We start from the raw sequence: 20,935 nt of genomic DNA on the forward strand, positions 1-20,935 counted from the left end.
TGGAGATGCTACCAATGGCTTTTAACATCAAAATGGTCCTAAAAGAATTGGGGAGACAGTTCTACCAAACCAGCAATAAGTTTGACATTTTCTCCCCCAGGAATTGCCTGACATGAAAGCAGAAGTATCCCAAAGCCCAGAAGTAAGCACTGGGTAGAAACAGAAGAAAGTAAAAGAAGATTCTGTCATTCTGGTAGACGTGGTTTCACTGACCACTGAGCCTTCTTGGTTATGTGTAAGACTCTCTTATAAATTAATAAGGAAAAGCCAGGTATGGTAGCACATACCTGTAATCCCACATACTACGAGTCTGAAGCAGGAAGATCCCAAGTTTGAGGCCAGCCTGGGCAACTTAACAAGACTTTGTCTCAAAAAAAAAATTTTTTTTTGGCACTGGGGATCAAACTTCTGTCTCAAAATTTTAAAAAAGTTATTCTGGAGATGGAGCTCAGTGGTAGAACACTCGGCTATCCCAAGATCCTGCGTGCAATCTCCAGTACTACAAAAACACAAAAGATAAGGAAAATCCCCCAAAGATATAACTATAATAAGATAGTCTCAAAAGAAAAGAAAAGAAAATTTGAAATATATTATCTATAAAAGATGTTTAGGCCCAACTAGTAATTTATAAAGAAGCAACAATGAGATCCTGATTTCTTTTTTTTTTTTTTTAATGTGGTACTTAACATGATATATATTTCACTTTTCTTCTTTGGTACTGGGAATGGAACCCAGGGCCTTGTGCTTGCTGGGCAGGCGCTGCACCACTGAGCTACATCCCCGAACCTAGGCTCCTATTTCTTATTACATCCTCTTACTAATCTGATAGAGGATTCTGAAGATATTATTCAGTTCTGAGTTTTCTGAGATAGTTTTGGAATTTTTATTGTTTTTGGATTGTGATATGTATGTATGATTGTAGTGTTGACTTTTAAAATATATAGTTTTTAAAACTGGAAGAAAAAGGTTAGCATCTTGGATTCTTATTTTTTCTTTGTGATCTATATTTTCTAATTTTTCTGCATTTATATTGATGTTATAGTCATGAAAACATATTTCATAGCTGTGTAGATAACACTTTTGAAGGCACATGTTAACCTAACAAGTGACACTTTTCTTTCCCTGTAGGTGTTCCCTTTGGCACATGTGTGCAAGGACACAAATAAAATGACATTAATTAACCCCCAAGGAGTCAAACTCAATCTCTACAAGCAGAAAGTGGAGCAGGCCATTAAGTCCTACGAAAAGTGAGTATTATTCCCGACTGCTCTTTAACAGATGTGCAACTTGTTTGCATAACCTTGTTTTCTCATTTTAGCTTAGATTTTTCTTCTCGGAAGCAGCAATTTACAAGCTTTTCAACATCAACATCAACAGGAACAGCTAACACAGGGACTCCCTATGTGCCAGCCTCTGCATTAAGTTCTTTACCTGAATATTTTAACAGTCTTAAAGAATCCATCTTCCTTTTCCAAACTATAGAAATCTTGGCCTGGGGATTTAGCTCAGTGGTGCCGCTGCCTGGCTCACATACACAAGGTCCCAAGTTCAATCCCCAGTACCAAAAAAAAAGAAATCTCATGTTTCCATAAAATCTTTCAAATTTCCCTTTCAGCACAGTGAATTTGATCATCTTGGCATCTAACATTCAGTAAAGTGACTAACAAATCTCCACAGTAATGCAGGAATAAAGCTGATGCAGCCAGCTCTCCCTATCCCTGGGTCTTGCCAGTGCTCATTCAGCCATCACAGATGGAAAATATTCAGGAGAAAATTGCCTCTGTACTGAACATGTACAGACTTTATTTTCTTGTTGTGATTCCCTAAATAATATAGCACTGCAACTAATTTGCATAGTATTTACACTGCCTTCGATATTATCAGTGATCTGGAGAGGTCTGTGGGAGGATGTGCCTGAGCCATGTGCATATTCTACACCTTTTCATGTGAGAGACTTGAGCATCTGTGCATTTTTGTTGTTCCTGGAACCAGTTCTCTCCATGGCTTCTAAGGAACAATTGTATAAGCATGCATTGTCATTTAAATTTTGTATCAAATTCATGATGGCAATCAAGTTGACTGCAGTGGAAATGATGCCCTTGAATAGTCCCTGTGTCCATGCAGAGACAAGAGCCTTTCCTCTCATTGCAGATGACCCAGTCATCACCTTGCTGGGGCCCTCATTACCTCTGGCCCAGCACAAAATTCATCCTTGGCTCACAGTGCTTAATTAAATTTCCAACAAGCCACACTTCTTCGGGCAAGCCCCTTAGTTGAGGAGTTGTGCCGTCAGGTTTTATTTACTACCATATGAGAAGGAAAATTAAATAAAGTACAGAAGTGAACAATGTGGCCAGGCCAGCATTTATGTGTCTGTTGTCATTTTGCAGTAGTTTTAGTGCATGTTCAAAGCAAGCTTAAAGCCTGGTGCTGTGTACAGGAGCGACACTCAGTCCCCTGGAAGGTCTCCTCTACCATGCCTGACACAGACCTCTCCAAATTCCCTTCACCTTGAGCATCTTCCACTGCTCTCCCTGGGAACTGAGGCTGTTTTATGTGGTTGCAGGTTGAGAATCCCTTATCCAGAATGCTTGGAACAGAAGGGTTTCAGATTCCAGATTTTAGAATGTTTGGATATATATGATGAGATATCTTGGGGATGGGATATCTAATTCATTTATGTTTTACATACATCTTTTACACATAGCCTGGAGGTAATTTTATACACTACTTTAAATAATTTTGTGCATGAGAAAACTTTCATAGTGTGGAATTTTCTCATTGGCACACAAAAAGTTTCAGATTTTGGAGCACTTTGGATTTGGGGATTTTGGATTAGGGATGCTGCATTCTATATTTCTTGGAGTCTTAATCTGCCCTCTGTCTATCACAGGCAGGATGAGTTGTTCCCCCTGGTTTTGATGCTTCCATGGGCTCCTCAGCAAGGCCTCCGCGGAGTCCCTTTCTCCTGCCTACCTCATATGTGGCCCTCAGAGCCCTTGTGGCTACTGCACAGTTCTTCCTGTGTGACTTGCTGCCTGTCCCTGTCCCTCTGGTTGCCAGCTCCAAAACCTGGGTTGGCCAACCTTGTTTCATCCTTCATTTATCCTTCCAGGCTTCTGTATATATGACTATTTGAATTTAATTCAAATTTTATATAATTCTAGATTTGTTTTGAAAGTTTTCAAATTCAGATTTACCAAATGCAATATACTAATACCATTCAAACTCTAATGTGGTTTGCTTAAATAATCCAGATATTTGAGTTCTGTAATTGTCTGGCCTGTGACAGCCTGGTGCAGGGACGCCAGCCGGAGCTCAGACATCAAACAGTGCTTGTGGGCTCCATCTTGGCCCTGGTGCCTGCTCTGGGCAAGGATGTAACATTTGTAAGTCTCTGAGTCCTTATTTACTGAGTCCCTCTCACAGGCCTGGTGTGAGAATTGTGAGAGCAATTAATGTGAAATGTGTCCATCTTTTACTCCCTGGATCTGCCCACCCCCAAAACGCATGCTATATACAGTGTATGGAGCATCATTAGTCACCTGTGCCGATCTTTCTCAGGGGTTCCAGAAAGAACAGGAGACCCATTCTCAGCAACAAAAACTCTCCTTCCTTAAAAGCAAAGCCAGAATACAGACTCTTTAACTGATCTGTCCCACTTCTGACTTCTGAGCAGTGACTCTGGAAAAAACTCTTAGTGCCCTTTAGGGAAATATTGTCAAAGCAAATTGAGCGTTCCTAATCTGAAAATCCAAAATGCTCCAAAATCCAAGATTTTTTGAGTGTGCAAATGATCCCCCAAGTGGGAAATTCCACACCTGACTGCATATGAAGGATCACCATCAAAATGCAGACACACTAAAAAGAGTCTATAAAACTACCTGCAAGCTGCATATGTACAAGGTGTACAGGAAAATGAATGAATTTTGTGTGTAGACTTGAATCCTATCTAAAATATCTCATTTTATAAATGCAAATATATTCCAAAATACACAAAATCCAAAACATTTCTGGTTCCAAGAGTTTCACAGAAGAGGTACTCAGCTTGCCAGATGTAGTACCACATGCCTGTAATCCCAGCACTTGGGAGGCTGAGGCAGGAGGAATGCCAGGATTTCAAGGCCAGCCTGAGCTACATAGTGAGACCCTGTCTCAAAAACACCAAAAACAAAACAAGAGATATTTGTATTGTTATTAGTAATAATTTTTAATATTAATGAAATTAACTTCAATATGACAAACATTTAATATTCTTATTTAATATTATTGGTACTGTATCATTGCTTTAATATCATAAATTATTTATTTCATATCAATATTAATATTATACAGAACAAAAACTCCCTGATCTGTTACATTCAATAGCATTTAAGAATTTTTGGATGTTGGGAAATGGGAAGAAAGTGTTCAAATGGGAAGGGGAACAAAGGAGGAGGGAGGGAGAAGGGAAGGAAAGGACAAGAAAAAAAGTGAAAATAGAAGGAAAAATGGAAACAAAGCTTTTGTAAATAGGGAGGGGAGGGGGCTTGAGGGGGGAATGGGACAAAATAAAATAAAATTTATTGAAAAAATAAAGAATTTTGTTGATCCAAATGACAATTCCCTTTCACATCTTACTTTACCTTTCTCAAAATATGCAAAATACAGAAAGTAATTGATGAGACGTTTATCCCCTCCAGCCCCAATATTACATTTCTAAGGAGTTTCCCACCAAAAGGAAAACAGTTATGACTTTAAATATAAGCTTTATATAACCTTAAATCCATTGCTATGGTTATGACCAAGCACATGGGAAGCTCAGAGTCTTTGGCCAAAATAATGGCACTAGTTGGGTCACATTTAGTGCCCTTATGTGGGTGTCCTTCTGTTACATTACTTTCTGTTACATTATTTTCATTATTTTACGTTATTTTCTGTTACATTATAATTTAAGACAACAGTTTTGTCTTTATGGGTCTGAGCATAGCTTTGAGTGAGCATTTCTAGTCCTGTCTGGATTCGGAGGTGATCTTTCTGCAGTTTATTTTGACTCTAAGTCTTAAGTCAAGATCACAGCCAGGGATTTAGCTCAGTGGCACTGCATCTGCCTGGCAAGCTCAAGGTTCTGAATTCAATCCCTGGCACCAAAAAAAGGTCACAGCCCTTGGATCCACAGGAGAAACCTTGGTCCTAACCAGGCTCTGGGACCATGCTCAGAGCCTTTACTTCCATCCTCTGCAAGGCTGAGTTGGCTGCTGATCACGTTTCTGTTGCAAGTTGCTTTACCAATGAACCACTCCTTGGTGCAAGTAGATTTGATGACTAGACATGCAGTAAGCCAGTAAGCCAGTAAGTGCAACCTTTCAGCCAAATTCTGTTCTCCTATGCCAAAAAAGAGGAAAGTATTGCTAGCCAAATCCCTGAGCAGAGAGGCTGGAGTAGCCTGAGAGAGACCACATCCCAGTTCCCTCCAACATCCCTGGCAAGGGACCTGCCTCTCCTAGTCATCACCCACTGAGAAGAGCAACAGAAATGTTTCCATGGAGATAGACAGACAGGTGGGGAAACACCAAGCTTATGAAAATGAGCTCTTAGAAAAATAGCTTCTAAAGAAGTGAGTTCAAATTTGAGATATGTGCCAGCTAATTGGATCCATAGGCACCAAAGCTTTCTCCAGGCTTCCAGGCCTTGCCCTGGTACATGCACACTGAGTTATTCCTGGCACCCAACACATCCATCTCACTCCATGTTCTTGATGCCAAGGACAGGTGTTGTTTTTCTTGTTTTATCCACAAGGAAGCTGCTTCTAAGACTGTACACCAGCAAAGTGAGGATGGACACAAAGCTGTGAACCCAGACCTGTGTTGCTCTAAAGCCCTTACCCAGCCTGCCTCCCGGAACACTGAGTTTAGATTTCAGAGGATTTTGAATAGGATTTTTAAAGAAAAGCATGCAAAAGCAAAAATGCTTACTATGACTCCTTTCAATAAATCTTAAAAACTCTGATCATTGTCACATGAGCCACATGATTCAAGAAACCTAATTTCCAAATAGGCCCCAAAGAACCAAAAGCTTCAAAGGGTACAGAAGCACAGAGCTGGCTTCTTCTGACCCTGTCCCCTTCGCTTACAAAACATTTACTTGTGTCAAACACAGTCTGGTGTGCCATGCCCAGACTAGCTGTACAGAGGGGATTCTGTTATTCACCCTACTTGACAGAAAAGTCCAGTACCGCCCAATCACAGCCAGGAAGAGGAGAAGCTGACCTAGCAGTGGCCCCTGGCCCTGCTGGTAGGGTCTGTGCTTTTCCCTCATTTCAGACTCTCTTGCTGTGTTCTGCACAGGCTCACAATGGGCTGCAAGGCAGAATAATACCTCCATCCAAAGCATGTTCTCTGAGACCCACTTTCTTGGAAACAAGGTCCTACTTACGTAGCCCAGGCTGGCTTTGCATTGGCAATCCTCCTGTCTCAGCCTCCCAAGTGTTCTTAATGCAGAGATGATGTAGACCATGTTTTTGACTGCATTTACTTTGATATTTGACATAACTGCCTCAAAGCCATGAGACTTCCACAGTGAAGGAGACACTTAGAGAGGGAGACACGCCTGTCCAGTCTCTCAGCAGATGACAGTGGTATAGTCCGGGGTTACAGCACTTGGCCTGGAGGCCCCCTGCAGTGCCTCTTAGGGCCTGGAGGCAGCCTTTTGTCATGAAATGAAGTATTGATTCTAAATTATTGTCCTTTTTTAAAAATTTAACAGGCGCTTGAATAAAATTGTTTGGCAAGCATTATCTCAAGAGGAAAAAGAAAAGTAAGTCATCCTATGTCTTTCCTTAAGTTTTTTATTCCAATGAAATTCATGCCAGCAAAATTAACCATTTTGAAGTGTACAATCCAGTGGTGTTTAGAGTATTCAAAATGTTGTGCAACTCTCCTCTCCATTTCTAGGTTCAAAACATTTTCCTTGCCCAATAAAAACTACCTTGCACCCATAAAGCAACTATTCCCATTTTCCTCCTCCCTGGCCTTTGGTAACCACTAGTCTGATTTCTATGAATTTGCCCTTCTGGAATTTGCCTATTACATAAGAGGAATCATGTAACATATGTCTGGCTTCTTTTATTTAATGTGAAAAGTTACTGTTTTCAAAGTTGATCCAACTTGTATGTATCAGATCTATATCAGATATATATGTATATATGTGTGTGTATATATATGTATATATATAACTTCAGATTATATCAGTTATGCATATATATCTATATAACTTCAGATTATATCAGTTATATATCTATATATTATATCTAGATATATTATATCTAGATATAATATATAGATATAATATATCTATATATAAATATGATACATATATATGTGTCTATATGTGTGTGTATGTATGTGTATATATGTGTGTGTGTGTATATGTATGTATGTATCTTCCAGGGGGTCCTAAATACACACACACACACACACATACACACATGCACAACATATCACTTTTGTAAAATGTATTTTCTCTTTCATTGATGGTCATTTGGGGTGCCTACTTTTTGGCCATTATGAATAATGTTGCTATACTTGTAAAGAAGTTTCTGTGTGAACATTTGTCTTCACCTCTCTTGAGTGTATAACTGAAAGTGGCTTTGCTGGTCATGCAGTAATTCTATGCTTGACTTTTGAGGGACCCCCAAACTGCTGACACAGGGGCTGTACCACTTTGATGCCACCAGCAATGGACAAGGTGTTCAGCTTCTCTGTGGAACAGTCTGGAAGCTCCTCTAAACAAATATGTAGAAAATGACATGTTTGCTTTAAATCATTTCCATGGAAGAATTACTTCCTTATATAGGCACATAACTTAATTATACATTTTTGTTGTTGTGGCTGAATAATACTTCCTCTTCTAACACTGTTGGTGTGGTTGCCAGGACATTTTAAGATGAATGTAGAATTTTAAGATGAATGTTTTGTTTATATTAAATATACTATGTCACGTTCAAAAAGTTAAATGTAAAGTCAACCTCCTAGTGTCAAGTGCTATCCCACTGTGGTCCTGATACACGTTTTCTAATGACCAGTGATGATGAACATCTTGCATGCTCTTGTCCATTTCTCTTATCTTTGGAAACGTTCATGTAAGTCCATTGTCTATTTTAAATTGAGTTATGTTTTTGTGGTTGAATTGTCAGTCTTTTGGATATTAAGCACTTACCAGATACATGAGTCACCCACATTTCCTCCTATTTTGTAGGAGGAGATATTTTCACATTCATGTTAATGTCCTTTGATGCCCAAAAGTTATTAATTTTGGGAAAGTCAGGTCATCATTTTTTTTTGTTTTGTTATTCATGTTGTTGGTTCAAATCTAAGAATCCATTGCCAGGTATGAAGTCATGAAGTTGTATCACTATGTTTTCTTCTGTTTATAGTTTTAGCTCCTACATTTAGGTTGTTGGTTAATTTTTAGTGAAGTTTTATGTATGGAGTGAGGTCTTGTAGAATACTTGGAGAATTGCTGTACACTAGCATAATGATCCATCCTGAGAAAAATTAAATATGTTAAAACTTATGTTCTGCTATTGTTGAGAGAGGTGTTCAGTATATGCCTATTGTCTGATTTATTTATAGTGTTTTCTGCTCTTCTTTTTCCTTTTTTGATCCTGTCAGAATGCTGTATTCATAACTGAAAGTGGAGTCTTCCAGCTATTTTTGTACAAGTGTCTATTTCTCCCTGTAATCCTGCCAAAGTTTGCCCTTTTGGGGGGCTATTTTAGTTACTTTTCTTGTTGCTGAGACAAAATACCAAACACCCTAAGTTAAAGGAGGAAAAGCTTATTTTGGATCACAGTTTGTGAAGGTTTCATTCCATAGTCAGCTGGCTCCAAGGCAGGGTGGCAAGGTAGAGAGGCATCACAGAGGATAAACAGTCCATGGCAGGGCAGATAAGAGGCAGCAAGCAGCAGCAGCAGCAATAAGCCTGCCTTTCCCTTTATACCATCCAGAGTACAATCCTTTTGGGTGGTGCCACCCATACCCAGGGTAGGCCTTCCCATTGTCCACACCCAGAATTATGATAAACCAATCAGCGAAGTAATTTAATGATCATACATCCTTAATCTAAGTTCACACACCTTGGATCCAGCCACCTCTGAAAAGCCTCATCTATAAGCACATGTGGCTTTGGGAGGACATCTAAATATAAGCCATAATAGGGTCTGTAATAGTAGCTCTACGTATCTTTATAATTTCTTCCTGATGATTTGAAATCTTCTCAATAGAAGATGTTGTCCTTTGCTTCTTATAACAATTTAGACTTAAAATCTATTTTTTCCCAATAATGTTTTCCCAATAAAACAGCTGCTCCAGCTGTCTTTTGATTACCATTGTGAATATCTTGTTCCATCTTTTCTTTTTTTCTTCTTCTTCTTTTTCCTTTGGATACAGGGTCTTGCTATGTAGTTCAGGCTGGCCTTGAACTTGCAGCAATCCTCCTGCCTCACCCTCCCTAGTGTTAGGATTACAGGAGTGTATCACCACACCCAGTTTTCCATCCTTTCATTTTCAATCTATTTATGTCTTTAGTTCAAAAGAGAGTCTCTTCATCAGCATACAGTTGGTTCTTTTTTTTTATTCTGTCAGGTTTTGTCTTTTAATTGGTGAGTTTAATCTCATTTAAAATGATTAATAATGATGAAAGACTTAGGTATACCTCTGTGTTATTTGTATGTGTCATATATTTTTGTTCCTCAGTTTCTCAAATATTGTCTTCTTTTTGCTTGGTTTTTTTCTTGCATGCATTTTGATCACTCTTCATTTCCTTTCCTATATACTCTTCAACCATTTTCTTAGTGGTTTTCATAGGGATTGCAATTCACATTGTAAATGTATAGTAATCTAGTGGGAATTGATATTGAATTAGTTTCAGCAGCAGACATTAATTCCATTCTTGTACAACTTCAATCTCTCCGTTTACCTATTTATTGTCATGGATTACATCCTTTACATTGTATGCCTATTAACATATTTGTGATTATATCTTGTGCACTTGTCTTTTATGTAATATACAAAACAAAAAGAGCAGTTGTGTACCAAAATACAAGAATACTAGCTTTTATATTTTTCTATGTTATCATCTCTGCCAGTCATGTTTACTTCTTCATATGGCTTAGAATTACCCTCTAGTAGCCTTTTATTTCATCATGAAAAGTGCTTTTTAGCATTCTTGTGAACAAGTCCACTAGTAATGAACCCCTTCACTTTCATTATCTGGGAATGTGTTTATTTCTCATTCATTTTTGGAGGATCATTTTATTATATATAATTCTTGGTTGACAATGATTTCTTTCAGTACACTAAATCTATCATCCCGTTTTTCCTTCTGGCCTCCATAGTTGGTGATGAGAAGTCAAATGTTGATCTTCCTTAGGATTTCTTATTCATGGCAAGTCCCTTTTCTTGCTCCTTTCAAGAGTATCTCTTTTCCTTTGTCTTTCAACAGTTTGATTATAATGTGTGCTGGTGTAGCTCTTTGAATTTTTCTTGCTTAAAGTTTGCTGAACTTCTTGGATGTGTAAATTTACATCTTTCATCAAAATTAGGGAGCTTTTGGCCATTATTAAAGTATCTTACCCCTTTCTCCTGTCACATTTTAGGATTCCTAAAATGTTTATGTTCATAAGTCCATGGTATCCCAACATTTCCTTAGATTCTGTTCACCTTTCTTCATCCCCTTACTCTTTCTGCCTCTCAGACTTGGTTTTGTTTTGTTTTGTTTTTTTGGTACCGGGGATTGAACTCGGGTCCTTGTGCTTGTGCAGCAGGTGGCAAAACCACTGAGCTAAATCCCCGGCCCTGCCTCTCAGACTTGGTAATCACAATTGACCTATCTGTAGTTTATTGATTCATTCTCTGCCTGCTCTAAACCTGCTGCTGAATGAATTTTTCATTTCAGTTATTGTACCTTTCAGCTTCATTATTTCTGTTTGCTTCCTTTCATGATTTCTATCCTCTAGTTGTTTATATATCTTTCTCTCTGTTTCCTTCAGTTTCTGCTTATGATATCCTTCACCTCTTTGAGCATATTTAATTTAAAATTAAAGTTAATTTAAAATCTTTGTCTATTAAATCCAGCATCAGTTTTCTTCCACAATTTTTTTTTCCTGTGAATGGGACATTTCCTGTTTCTTTGTATGCAAATTTGGAATTTGGGGGGTTGAATCAAACATTTTTGCTATTATAATGTGGAACCTCTGAAAATCAGAATCTCTTTTCTCTTCATCGGTTGCTGTCATTAATGAGGGCTACAGTTGTCTTTTTGTGCTTTTCGAAATTATTTTTACAGAAACAAAATTTCTTGTGTGTATTCAAAGTAGCCTCTGTTCCATTATCTCTGGTCAGCCAGTGGCTTGACAGAGATGTCCTTAAGTACACATGTCTTTCTACATTAAGCACTCTTCTGAATGCTACAGGTTTTCACTACATTCAAGAATTTCAAAAGAGATCACCAAATGAGGTAATGAGTAAAAGTGCCAACTGTAATTCACAAAGATGATTGTTTTTAACCTGTTTTAGCTACCTAAGTTCAGATGGACTAGAGGGCGTGGCTGTGAGTGTCATCTGACATCTGATGTTCAGCATTCAAATATTTCTCAGGGGAGTTTACTGAGACAACATCTCACCATATATTTTTCTATTATAGTCATTTGCTTTTGTTTTTTTTTTTTAGGTTAGATGCAATCAAACCAATACAGTACTTGGAAAACAAGGCAGCTCTAAACAAAGCATTAGAGCGGTCAAATTGGCCTATTTCACTGGAAGAGCTGTCGCTCCTGGAAAATGAGATCCTAGCTGGGAAAATGTACATCCAGCAGGCCATGGAACTCCAGCAGGCTTCCAAAAAGAATTGTGTGAGCCAGGCACCAGCAGAGGTGGGTATTTCCTCCCTCCCTGCCTGTTCCAAGTCATCTCCACCCCTACACTGTCCCCCACCTCCCTCCACCACACTGATTTCTGAGAGTTACAGTTGAGGTCTCAGAACTTTTTCAATCATAAAAGAAAAGCCACTTGACTTTAATATGTTCTTATTTTTTAAACAGCACATCCTTCAATTGAAAAATATAAAAGTATAATATAATGTAATGATTAAAAGCCTAGACTTTGATCAGAGCCCAGGTCTAATCTCAGATCTACCACCCTGTTTTTAGGTGATCTTGGCTGGTTGCTTAGCCCCCTTAAACCTCCTTTCTTATGTGTGAAACAGGAGTATTAATAATTCCTGCCTCCTGGGGTTGTTATGAGGATAAAACAACCATTTTAAGTACCTAGTATTGAAAGCCTTGCATAAGTATAAGAAATTATTAATATTAGTATTACTATTAATAATAATAAAGCAAATATTCTAAAAAATAATTTATTACCTGATTGCCTTATCAGCACTACTTTGGGGAATTTTCTTACAGTTTTTTCCTCCTCAAATAAATGTTTTTACATAGATATAACCTGAGATTCTATATTCTGCTTTTGAATTTCTTGTTAATTCACAGAATTTCTCTGTGTTTTGTTGAATCTTCAGATTGATATTTTTGGTGGCTATATAATATTCCATGATGTGCAGATACCCTGGTATATTTAACTCTTCCCTGAATATTGGGATTTGGGGTTATTTTCCAGTTTTTGCTCTTTTTCATATTGTCACAACTCCTCTGGAAGTCATTTAGTTGAATTTTTTGTTGAGATACAATCTTGGGAATGGGATCCTTGGACCAAATGGCATGAACATTTGAAGGTTCAAAATAGGTATTTCCAGTATGGCATCCCTGTTCCTGACTGCGCCTGGGTGTGTGTGGACACAGAATAGTTTCTCCAAATTCTTTCTGAATCCTAGCTTGCTTTCAGATACCTACCATATGAATTGACCTTGGTGGCTTCTCTTAGTTTCTGTCTTTGCCAGCTAATGCAGGCTTTCCCTGATTTTGGCTTCTGTATTTGCTGCTCTAGATTCTTGTGTTTTTTTTGTTTTTCTTTTAATTTTTCCTCTGCAGATCACATTTTTTCCCGCTAGTATAGAAAGCTATTATGTTTTGTGCAGAATACAAAATTTTTGTCACATGTTTGCTAATATTACTCAAACAAAATTAGTTCCTCAAAGAATTATTCAGTGTTCCCTGGGAACACAATCAGATACCCCCAAACATTTCTCTGTCCATTGGCCTTGTTTGGCTTGATGCCCTGTGGACGCTTAAGAGTCTAGAGGACCAAACTGAATTCCTACTCTCCCTGAAATACACTCTTCATCTCTACAGGCCTCCTGTCTACTCGTTCTTTCATTTGTTCACTGAAATATTTGTGAGGACCTGAGCACTACACTAGGCCTTGGGAGAACCTAGAACATGGTGCACCCCATCCTGCCCTTATTCTCACAAGGAGACAGCATTACTCCCCCAAGTGATGGGCTTTCCCACATTTAGCTGTGGAGACCCTACTGGCTGGTAGCGGGATTTGCTAACATTATTCTTTTATCTATACTTTATATTAAATTTGCAAATAGGAAGTGTTGTAAATGAGTGAAAAGAAGCCTCTTATGAATCAGGACAAAGATAGTATGTTCTACTAAATTTCCCCAGAATTCTGGCAACCAAAAGCTCATTGTTCACAGGATATGAATGAATTGTTTTATTCCTTTATTCCCTTTATTCACTTTCCACAAAGTGTAATTTCTTCATCTAAAAATATCCATTTATCCCCTACCATGGACAAAACTATGCTTGGCACAGGTGATCCAAGGCACTGAGTAGCCCAGCTCATTCTCATCTTAGGATCTTGTTTATGGGTGGTCTTCTCCACCAGGTCACCGGGCCACCAGCCCACCAGGCCACTGGGCCTGTTGTATTCTAGGTACTCCTGCAGCCGGAAATAGTAGTTGACACTGTTAAGACACTGATGGATATTTCAGTAAATACATGAAAGACCAGAGAGGAAGAGGGAAAGGTTATTAGCTTTCAGTCTTCTAGATTCTTAAGTGTCTGCAGGGCATCCAGGTGAGAAAGCCAACAGTCAAATCTTGGGAGCTCAGGAGGAAGGGCTGAGTGACAGGTAGACTTGGCATCATTTGAAGTAGGTGCTGAGAGGAAGAGAAGACAATGGAAGGGATCAAGACAGAGAAGTTAGAGAAGCAAGAGCCTCAGGTTAGAGAGCTACAATGTGAGAACCAAGGAGAGGTGGTTAAGAGCCTGGCTCTGGAGTCAGGGAGACCTGATGCAAATCTCAGCTCTGCCACTTTTGAGTTGTGTGGCCTCACCCATGCCCTCCACTCCTCAGAGTGTCCTCATATCTAAGACAGAAAAACCAAAGATGGTTGTGAGACAAAGCATATCCACACTTAGGACAGTGGGGAGCACTGAGAGCCAACAACAAATTCATTCAATATACAAGATCCACCATTAAAGTTATAATGGAGGGTTCTGGAGTCATACAGAATGGTATCTGAAAGCCATTTGATTTGCCAGGGGGAGCTTACTAGTGATGTTAGAAGATGTAGAAGAATGTGAGTAAAACTGTGGGAACAGCAACAAGTCTGTAGTGAATGGGCAGAAGTGGGGAAAATCAATATGCAAAGTGCAGACTTTTGTTTCCAGGTCTTCATGGGAAAGTCCAGGAGAAAGATGCCAGGAATATGAGGCACAGGCAAGTGTGGGAGAAGCCAATGGGTCAGGGTATTCTGGGTCTACTGCTGCCTCCTTCTTGGTCGGGGCTAAGGCTGTCCCTTCACTGTCTTGTCCCCATACAGGGTGTCCAAAGTCCCACTTATCTCCTCAGGGCAAGTCCCATGTGCTGAGACAAACTGTCCACATGAAATAAATGGGGGGAGGGTGTCTTCAGAGTTTCTTCCACTCTTAGTATGGCCTTCTGAAGTGGAAGATTTTATGTTTTCTTTCCTTCTATTTATGAGGAATGTGTGGTATATTCTGAGATTTTTTAATTCCATTTTTGCTATGCCCCACTCATTTGATTTCAGGTCAACCTCCAAAGTGAAAAACTTTGGTGGGAGCAAAGCTTAGGACTGCAAGGCCAGATTGTAAGGTCTTTTAAGATCCTAGGGTGAAGCGCTCATTGCTGATGCTATTCATTTTTACTCATTCATATATAAGTATAATCTCATTTTAAATTATCTTAGCAAAAGCCAAAAATTTTGATCAATGATTAAAAATTAGAGAGTAATAACCTTTCTATTAATCACTAAGACCCCCTACTAATTATTAAAATGTGTAGCAAATGATCAAAGTCCCTTTGTGCGGGAATCCAATCAGCAAGGCCCATGTGTGTCCAGAAGGCTGTGGCCTCTGTATTCAGACCATTCCAGGAGGCATTCTGGAGTTTGAATGTCTGAGGCTTCCTGATAGCTTCTTAGTAGTGATGCTGGCCCCCAACATAGCTTCCCCATTGGCTCCTGAATTTGGGACAGATTAGTGATTCTTCTGACCATGAAGTCCAGTGGGAAAGAGGCATGGCTGTAGGTACCAGGAGCAGCAAGCCTGGCTTGTTCCTTATCCTTGGGCTTCTGCCATCAGTTCCTGGCTGCCCTGGGTCCAGCCTAAGGTGAGAAGTGCTCTTCCCACCTGCTATGCCTCACATCCTGCACAGAGCATGTTCCATGCTTGCCTGAGTCACACTTTCCCCTATGACCACGATCCACTGACTTCACAGTGCCCCTGGAGACCAGAGCTTGGCTTCCTGGCCACATAATGAAAGGAGAAATATTAAGTCCAAACTTTTATTTTCACTAAAAACTCCTCCTGTTGTTGACATGATTGCAGATTTCACCCTCATCAGCCATTCCTGAGCCCTCAAAGCTGAACAATGAAGGACATCTGTGAATTATTGTTAACCTTCCCTAGTCTCCCTGAAAGCATGGCCTAGAACCATCCAGATATGCTGCCCTGAACACTGTCTTAACAAATATAGGTTGTTCCCCAAGCAAATCCTATAGAATCCAAACCTGGAAAGATCCCAAGACTTCTCCTCACCCTTATCATTGACCATTTTGGGAAATATAAAGGCAGAAAATCATTTGTAATTTGTAAGGAGTAAGAAACTCTAAAGAAGGCCTTGGAAATGTACCCACACAGCTGGATGAGTATGTGAACTTCCCAAAGCCGTGACCAGTGAGGAACTTGGCATCTCTGACACTTAGGCATGATGGATTGGATGCTCTGCCCCATGAAGGGCTGTCCTAGAGAAAAAGAGTGTTAGGAAAACCCACACAAGGAGGTGAGGCTGGGTGAGGTGGCACTGGGAGAATGAAGAGCAGAGAGGCCATTTGGACTGAGAACATTGTGTTGGTTGCAACTTTGACATTATGCATTCAGGACAATGTATGGGGAGACTTAGAGGAAGATCTCTTTGAGTTATGTAAAATCAAGTCATAATACATACACTTGTTATCTTCATTCTCAAACAAGAATTGGACCAATTGCCATTCTTGCATTGTAGCCCATTCTTTTATAGTTTTCCTGATCCCCTCTTTAAGGGGAAGGAGATAATCACACTTTACCCCACAAGTCAGCCTTTCCCATTCCACGAGTAAAATTTTCAGTCTGTTCTGCTGCTATCCAGGTCTGCTATCCAGTGACTGACTATCCTCTGACAGAGTGAGACCTCCTTGTGTGCAGACAGGGAGGTTCACGGGCCTGGGTTGGGCAATGATGACTTTGCCATCCCAGAAAGGTGGACAGGTGCACATTCAGGCCACACTACTCTCAGACAGATCCACAGTGGTGAGTTATACGGAAAGGGACCCCTAAGGTTGGTAGCAGATTGAATGGCCAGGATGAAGCTGAAATCTCAGCGAGGGAAGGATCAGAGAGGTTACCAAAAAAAATCATGCAGCCAGTCTCACAACTGTGTCACGGACAACAGCAGATTTAAGGGAGACCCCCTGCTCCAGAGCACCAGTCACTGGAAGAAATTAAAGGAAGGGAGGAAGAACAGACTGTATCATCTGAAAAGCCTAATATCCTGTTTTTCAGGAGTGGAAAAGTGAGTATCAGCCCCAAGAATTCTTGAGATGACAAAAGCCACAGCCAGGTTTTCTAAAGCCTGGCTAAATCCTTGCTGGAGACTCCAGCTGGGCAGACCTGAAGACTCTCCCATCTCTAAACTTGCCTTTGTTCTCAAGCCTGGATTTGGCCCAGGCACCCTAAATGGATTTGGGCACAGTCACTACCCTCAGAGTTTGGAGGAAGAGAATTGAGTGGGGGGGGCTTATCAGGAGGCCCCAGGCAGGAAGCAGAACCCCCTAAGTCACCCCAAGTGGAGAAGCTTAATGAAGGGACCACTCACAGGTGAAAGCAGGTCTAACGCAGTAACAGGATACTGAGATACCTGAGACTAGCAGTGACAGGAAGTTGTTGAGGGAGTGGAAGGAAATAGCCCTGTGAGGGAGAGGGGAAACAACCCTGGAGACAAGAGCAGCAAGGGGCAAGAAACCAGGCCCCAGGTCTTTCTCCCCCTCTTGCCTTTTGATCTCTGGCAGTGCCTCACATTGTCTACCCCTACCTGAAATCCAGCCAGCCCCCAACTGGAAGCCAGCCAGCTAAGAAAATAGGGGGTACAGAAGTTGGGGCAGCCATGGGGTCATAGGGCAGGGAAGGCAGAGAATGGATTCAGTGCGCATGGCGAGTAAGAGCAGAACAATGAGCCCAGAGTGTAGACATCTTGAGGAGTTTCCTTAAAGACCAGAGTTTACTTGTACACCACAGTCTTGTGTGAGGTATTTAAATGCAGTGAGATTTAAAGCTGGTGGTCCACACATCAGGCAGGGACACATAAGGGGCTCCAGCATGTGGCTTTTGTTCATCTGTGGAGTCACAGGAGATGGAGACTGTGTCAGTGACATCCAGATTACAGATCCCCAGAGCTTCCGTAACTTTCAGCATTAGCTATTTAAGACATTTTGACTTTTTCTCTCTTTAGTGTTTCCCTAAAAGAGCAAACAGGAGATATTCATCTTTTCATAAAAGCCCTCCAAGTTGCTATTAGCATTTGATTGGAGATCTCCCATTCTAAGTGGTAGCTTCCTCTGCTGCCCATCCCTGCGAGGGTGTCAGGAGGGATGGAAGGGCTGCCTCCTGCTCTGGGCTTCATCCCTGTGTTGGTTCCTCCATGTCTTTTTAAAAAATTTTTATTTTTATGAGTACATGCTTACAGTATATCATGCTTACACTCCTTGTGAGGAGCTGGTATATGTACCTAACACACCCTAATTCTTCTCATGTCCCCTTCCCTCCTCCCCTCTCATCATTTTGCCCGCTTCCCATTTGCAAAAGATCCTGTTTCCTATTATCTGTCTTTTATCTTGCTCATTAATTTATTCATATTTTGAGCTTCTCATATAAGAGAAACCATGTGATATTTAAGCCTCTGTGGCTGATTTATTTCACTTAAAATTATGGTTTCAAGGTGCATCCATTTGCCTACAAGGACTCATTTATCCTTCTTTATGGCAGAATAGTACTCCACTGTGTATAAATACTATATTTGCTTTAATCGATTCATCTATTAATGGACATTTGGGTATCTTCCAAGGTTCAGCTAAATCCTGCACATCTTCAGGAGCTGTCACTCAGCACAGAGCACCACTTACTGGCATGAGTTTAAGACCAGACAGCTGGGCAGGGGAATCAACTCAGAAAACAGGCCCTGTAGGGAGCCCCAAAGGAAAACTGGGGCCCTGTGTTTCTCACACTTTTCCAAAGCTACACTTCCCGAAGAGGTGGGAAAAGAAATAACCCCACACGAGACTCGCCCTCCTCCCTCTGGTTTTTAGTGAGGCTCAGTGCCCAAGACTACTGCAAGGAGCACAGTATGATCTTCCCTAAACCTGGGACTCATGAACAGTGAGTGCGGCCAACTGTTAGCCCCAGCCCTGAGCTGCTCTGTCCTTGTGGAAAACTTACAAGAGGACTTTACTTCTTCCTTGGAAATTCCTCTTGTAGACCTTCATTTCTTTGGCATAATATTTGCCTTCTGTTAAAAAGCAGAAAATGCTACATACAACCTGCTGTTGTCCTAAGTTGAATCACTCACAGAGACAGTTTGCAAATGTTCTACCCTCATAATTGGGGATCTTAGAGAGAAGAAAAGTCAAAACATACCAGACCCTACATACATTACAATAATTATGGCAGTTGTAGACTTTACTAGGCCATAAAGATCAAACCTGAACAGAGAAGCATGTTGGAACTGTTGCTGAGACAATTTGGGGACTGTGGTGGACAGTGGTGGAGTTCAAAGATTTGGGGTGGGGAAAAAACACTGAGTAGTAGTTTTTAAAAACAATTTTTGAGCCAAAGACTAGTTGTTAAGTTGTAAAAGTGTGTTCTGTACCCAATGTTAGAGGAGCATGGTGCTCATTAAATGGGATTTTAAAATTTTTAAATTTTATATGTTTATAGTTTTACATGTTTATAGCACATAATGATCACATTCACCAATGGGAGATGTACATGGACATGACACACCTCAGTTCTTTTCATCCCTTCCCTCCTCCTCCCTCCCTCTATTGCTTGGTCCCAGTTCCTTTTGCAAAAGATCAATCTCCTGTTGTCTGGTGAGAAATTCTAAAGTATCCAACATTCAGTGAGTTCTCTGTCTTCACCAATGAAAACCCAAGAGCATGACCTTGAAGACCCAACATCATGAGCATGAAGTGAAAAGAGAGTGGCATCACAGGGGGATCTTGCTGTCCATCACCTGGAGTCGGGGTCTCTGGACCCCATAGACAGGGCTAAATCCAGTTACCGAGAGGGCAGCATCTCTCCTGCAAGAGTTGCTACGTATGTGCCCACCCTGCTGGAGCTGGCTTATCTCTGCCTCCTGTGCCTAAGCGTGGAGATCTGATGGGTCAGCTTGTTTTAAAGTGAGAATTTCTCATTCCCTCTCTCACACTGCCCTGATTCTCTCATCCTCCGTGACTCTCTTTTTTAAACTCAGTGATTTATTTGTAATTGTTGTTGTTTTATGTGACAGTGAGCTATGGCAGGAAAGCAATGGCTCTGGAGGATGCACTTTGGCTCTAAAGTGTTTGGCAAGATTCCACAGAAGCTGAACATCATCTTTCTGGAATGAGGTTGGCTGTATTCCGGCTGGAGGGATGATGAGTCTCACTGCCCTGATCAGATGTCTCTCTATCCTGGGAAGCTCATGTTCGGTTTCTGTGGGACCAACTGTTGTGATACTGCAGGCACAATAGGCTTGTTTTGCTTCAGCTATGCTGCTTTATTGGTGGTGGAGCTGAATTGATGATGCTGTGATACAAAGGCATCATTACAGAGGCCATGGTAAATGGCTCTTTCCATAAAGCTGCATGCTGTGAAATCGACCAAAAATGAATTCTTGCCAATAGTAAGCACAGTTGGAAGCAAAAACACAGTAAATGTGACTGACTAGCTCAAAGTCCTTTGGTTTTGCCTTGGTCCTTCAGGGGAACTCAGAGGTATGTGAATGATTTGTAGGGCAGTGATACTTTTTGCCATTTAGATAGACATTTTCAGTGTTAAAATGAGTGCCAGAACACACTGCATTGCTACTCTTTACTTAGTGGGGGTAGGGTCTGATTATTTTTGGCAACTGACTTCACAAATTTGTACTTCTAACCCATTTTGAAAATGTAAAAAGTAATCTTATTGGTTGGCTTCTAGCCAGGACATTGAGAAAATCGATATTTAGAATCCAGAGATAAAGTTAAATAAATCATGTGATTGCATTCATTTGGAATTTTAAGAAGAATCTTTATGTATCTAGGCATAGGTTCTAATAAGCAACCTGTCATATGGATGAAATCTAAATGGGGAAAATACCGTTCTGGAATCAATGTGGACCTGATTTTGGAATCACAGATTGTTATTTGTCTGGAGGCTGAGAGACTATCTCATGGCCTCACTGACCAACAGCAC

At 40.5% G+C, this 20,935-nt stretch overlaps 1 protein-coding gene across 1 annotated transcript in view; it reads left to right on the forward strand.

Moving 5' to 3' along the window:
- Nucleotides 1-20,935, forward strand: part of Vwa3b (von Willebrand factor A domain containing 3B) — a 315,053-nt gene that overhangs the window by 266,707 nt on the left and 27,411 nt on the right. The window contains 3 exon segments of the mRNA XM_087203240.1: nt 1,129-1,247; nt 6,745-6,795; nt 11,710-11,911. Coding sequence (XP_087059366.1) covers nt 1,129-1,247; nt 6,745-6,795; nt 11,710-11,911 — 372 coding nt within the window.

The sequence above is a fragment of the Heterocephalus glaber genome, unplaced genomic scaffold (genome assembly GCF_053883595.1).
Source record: "Heterocephalus glaber isolate CG9 unplaced genomic scaffold, H.glaber_assembly_v1.0 deba00000470, whole genome shotgun sequence".
Taxonomy (NCBI): domain Eukaryota; kingdom Metazoa; phylum Chordata; class Mammalia; order Rodentia; family Bathyergidae; genus Heterocephalus; species Heterocephalus glaber.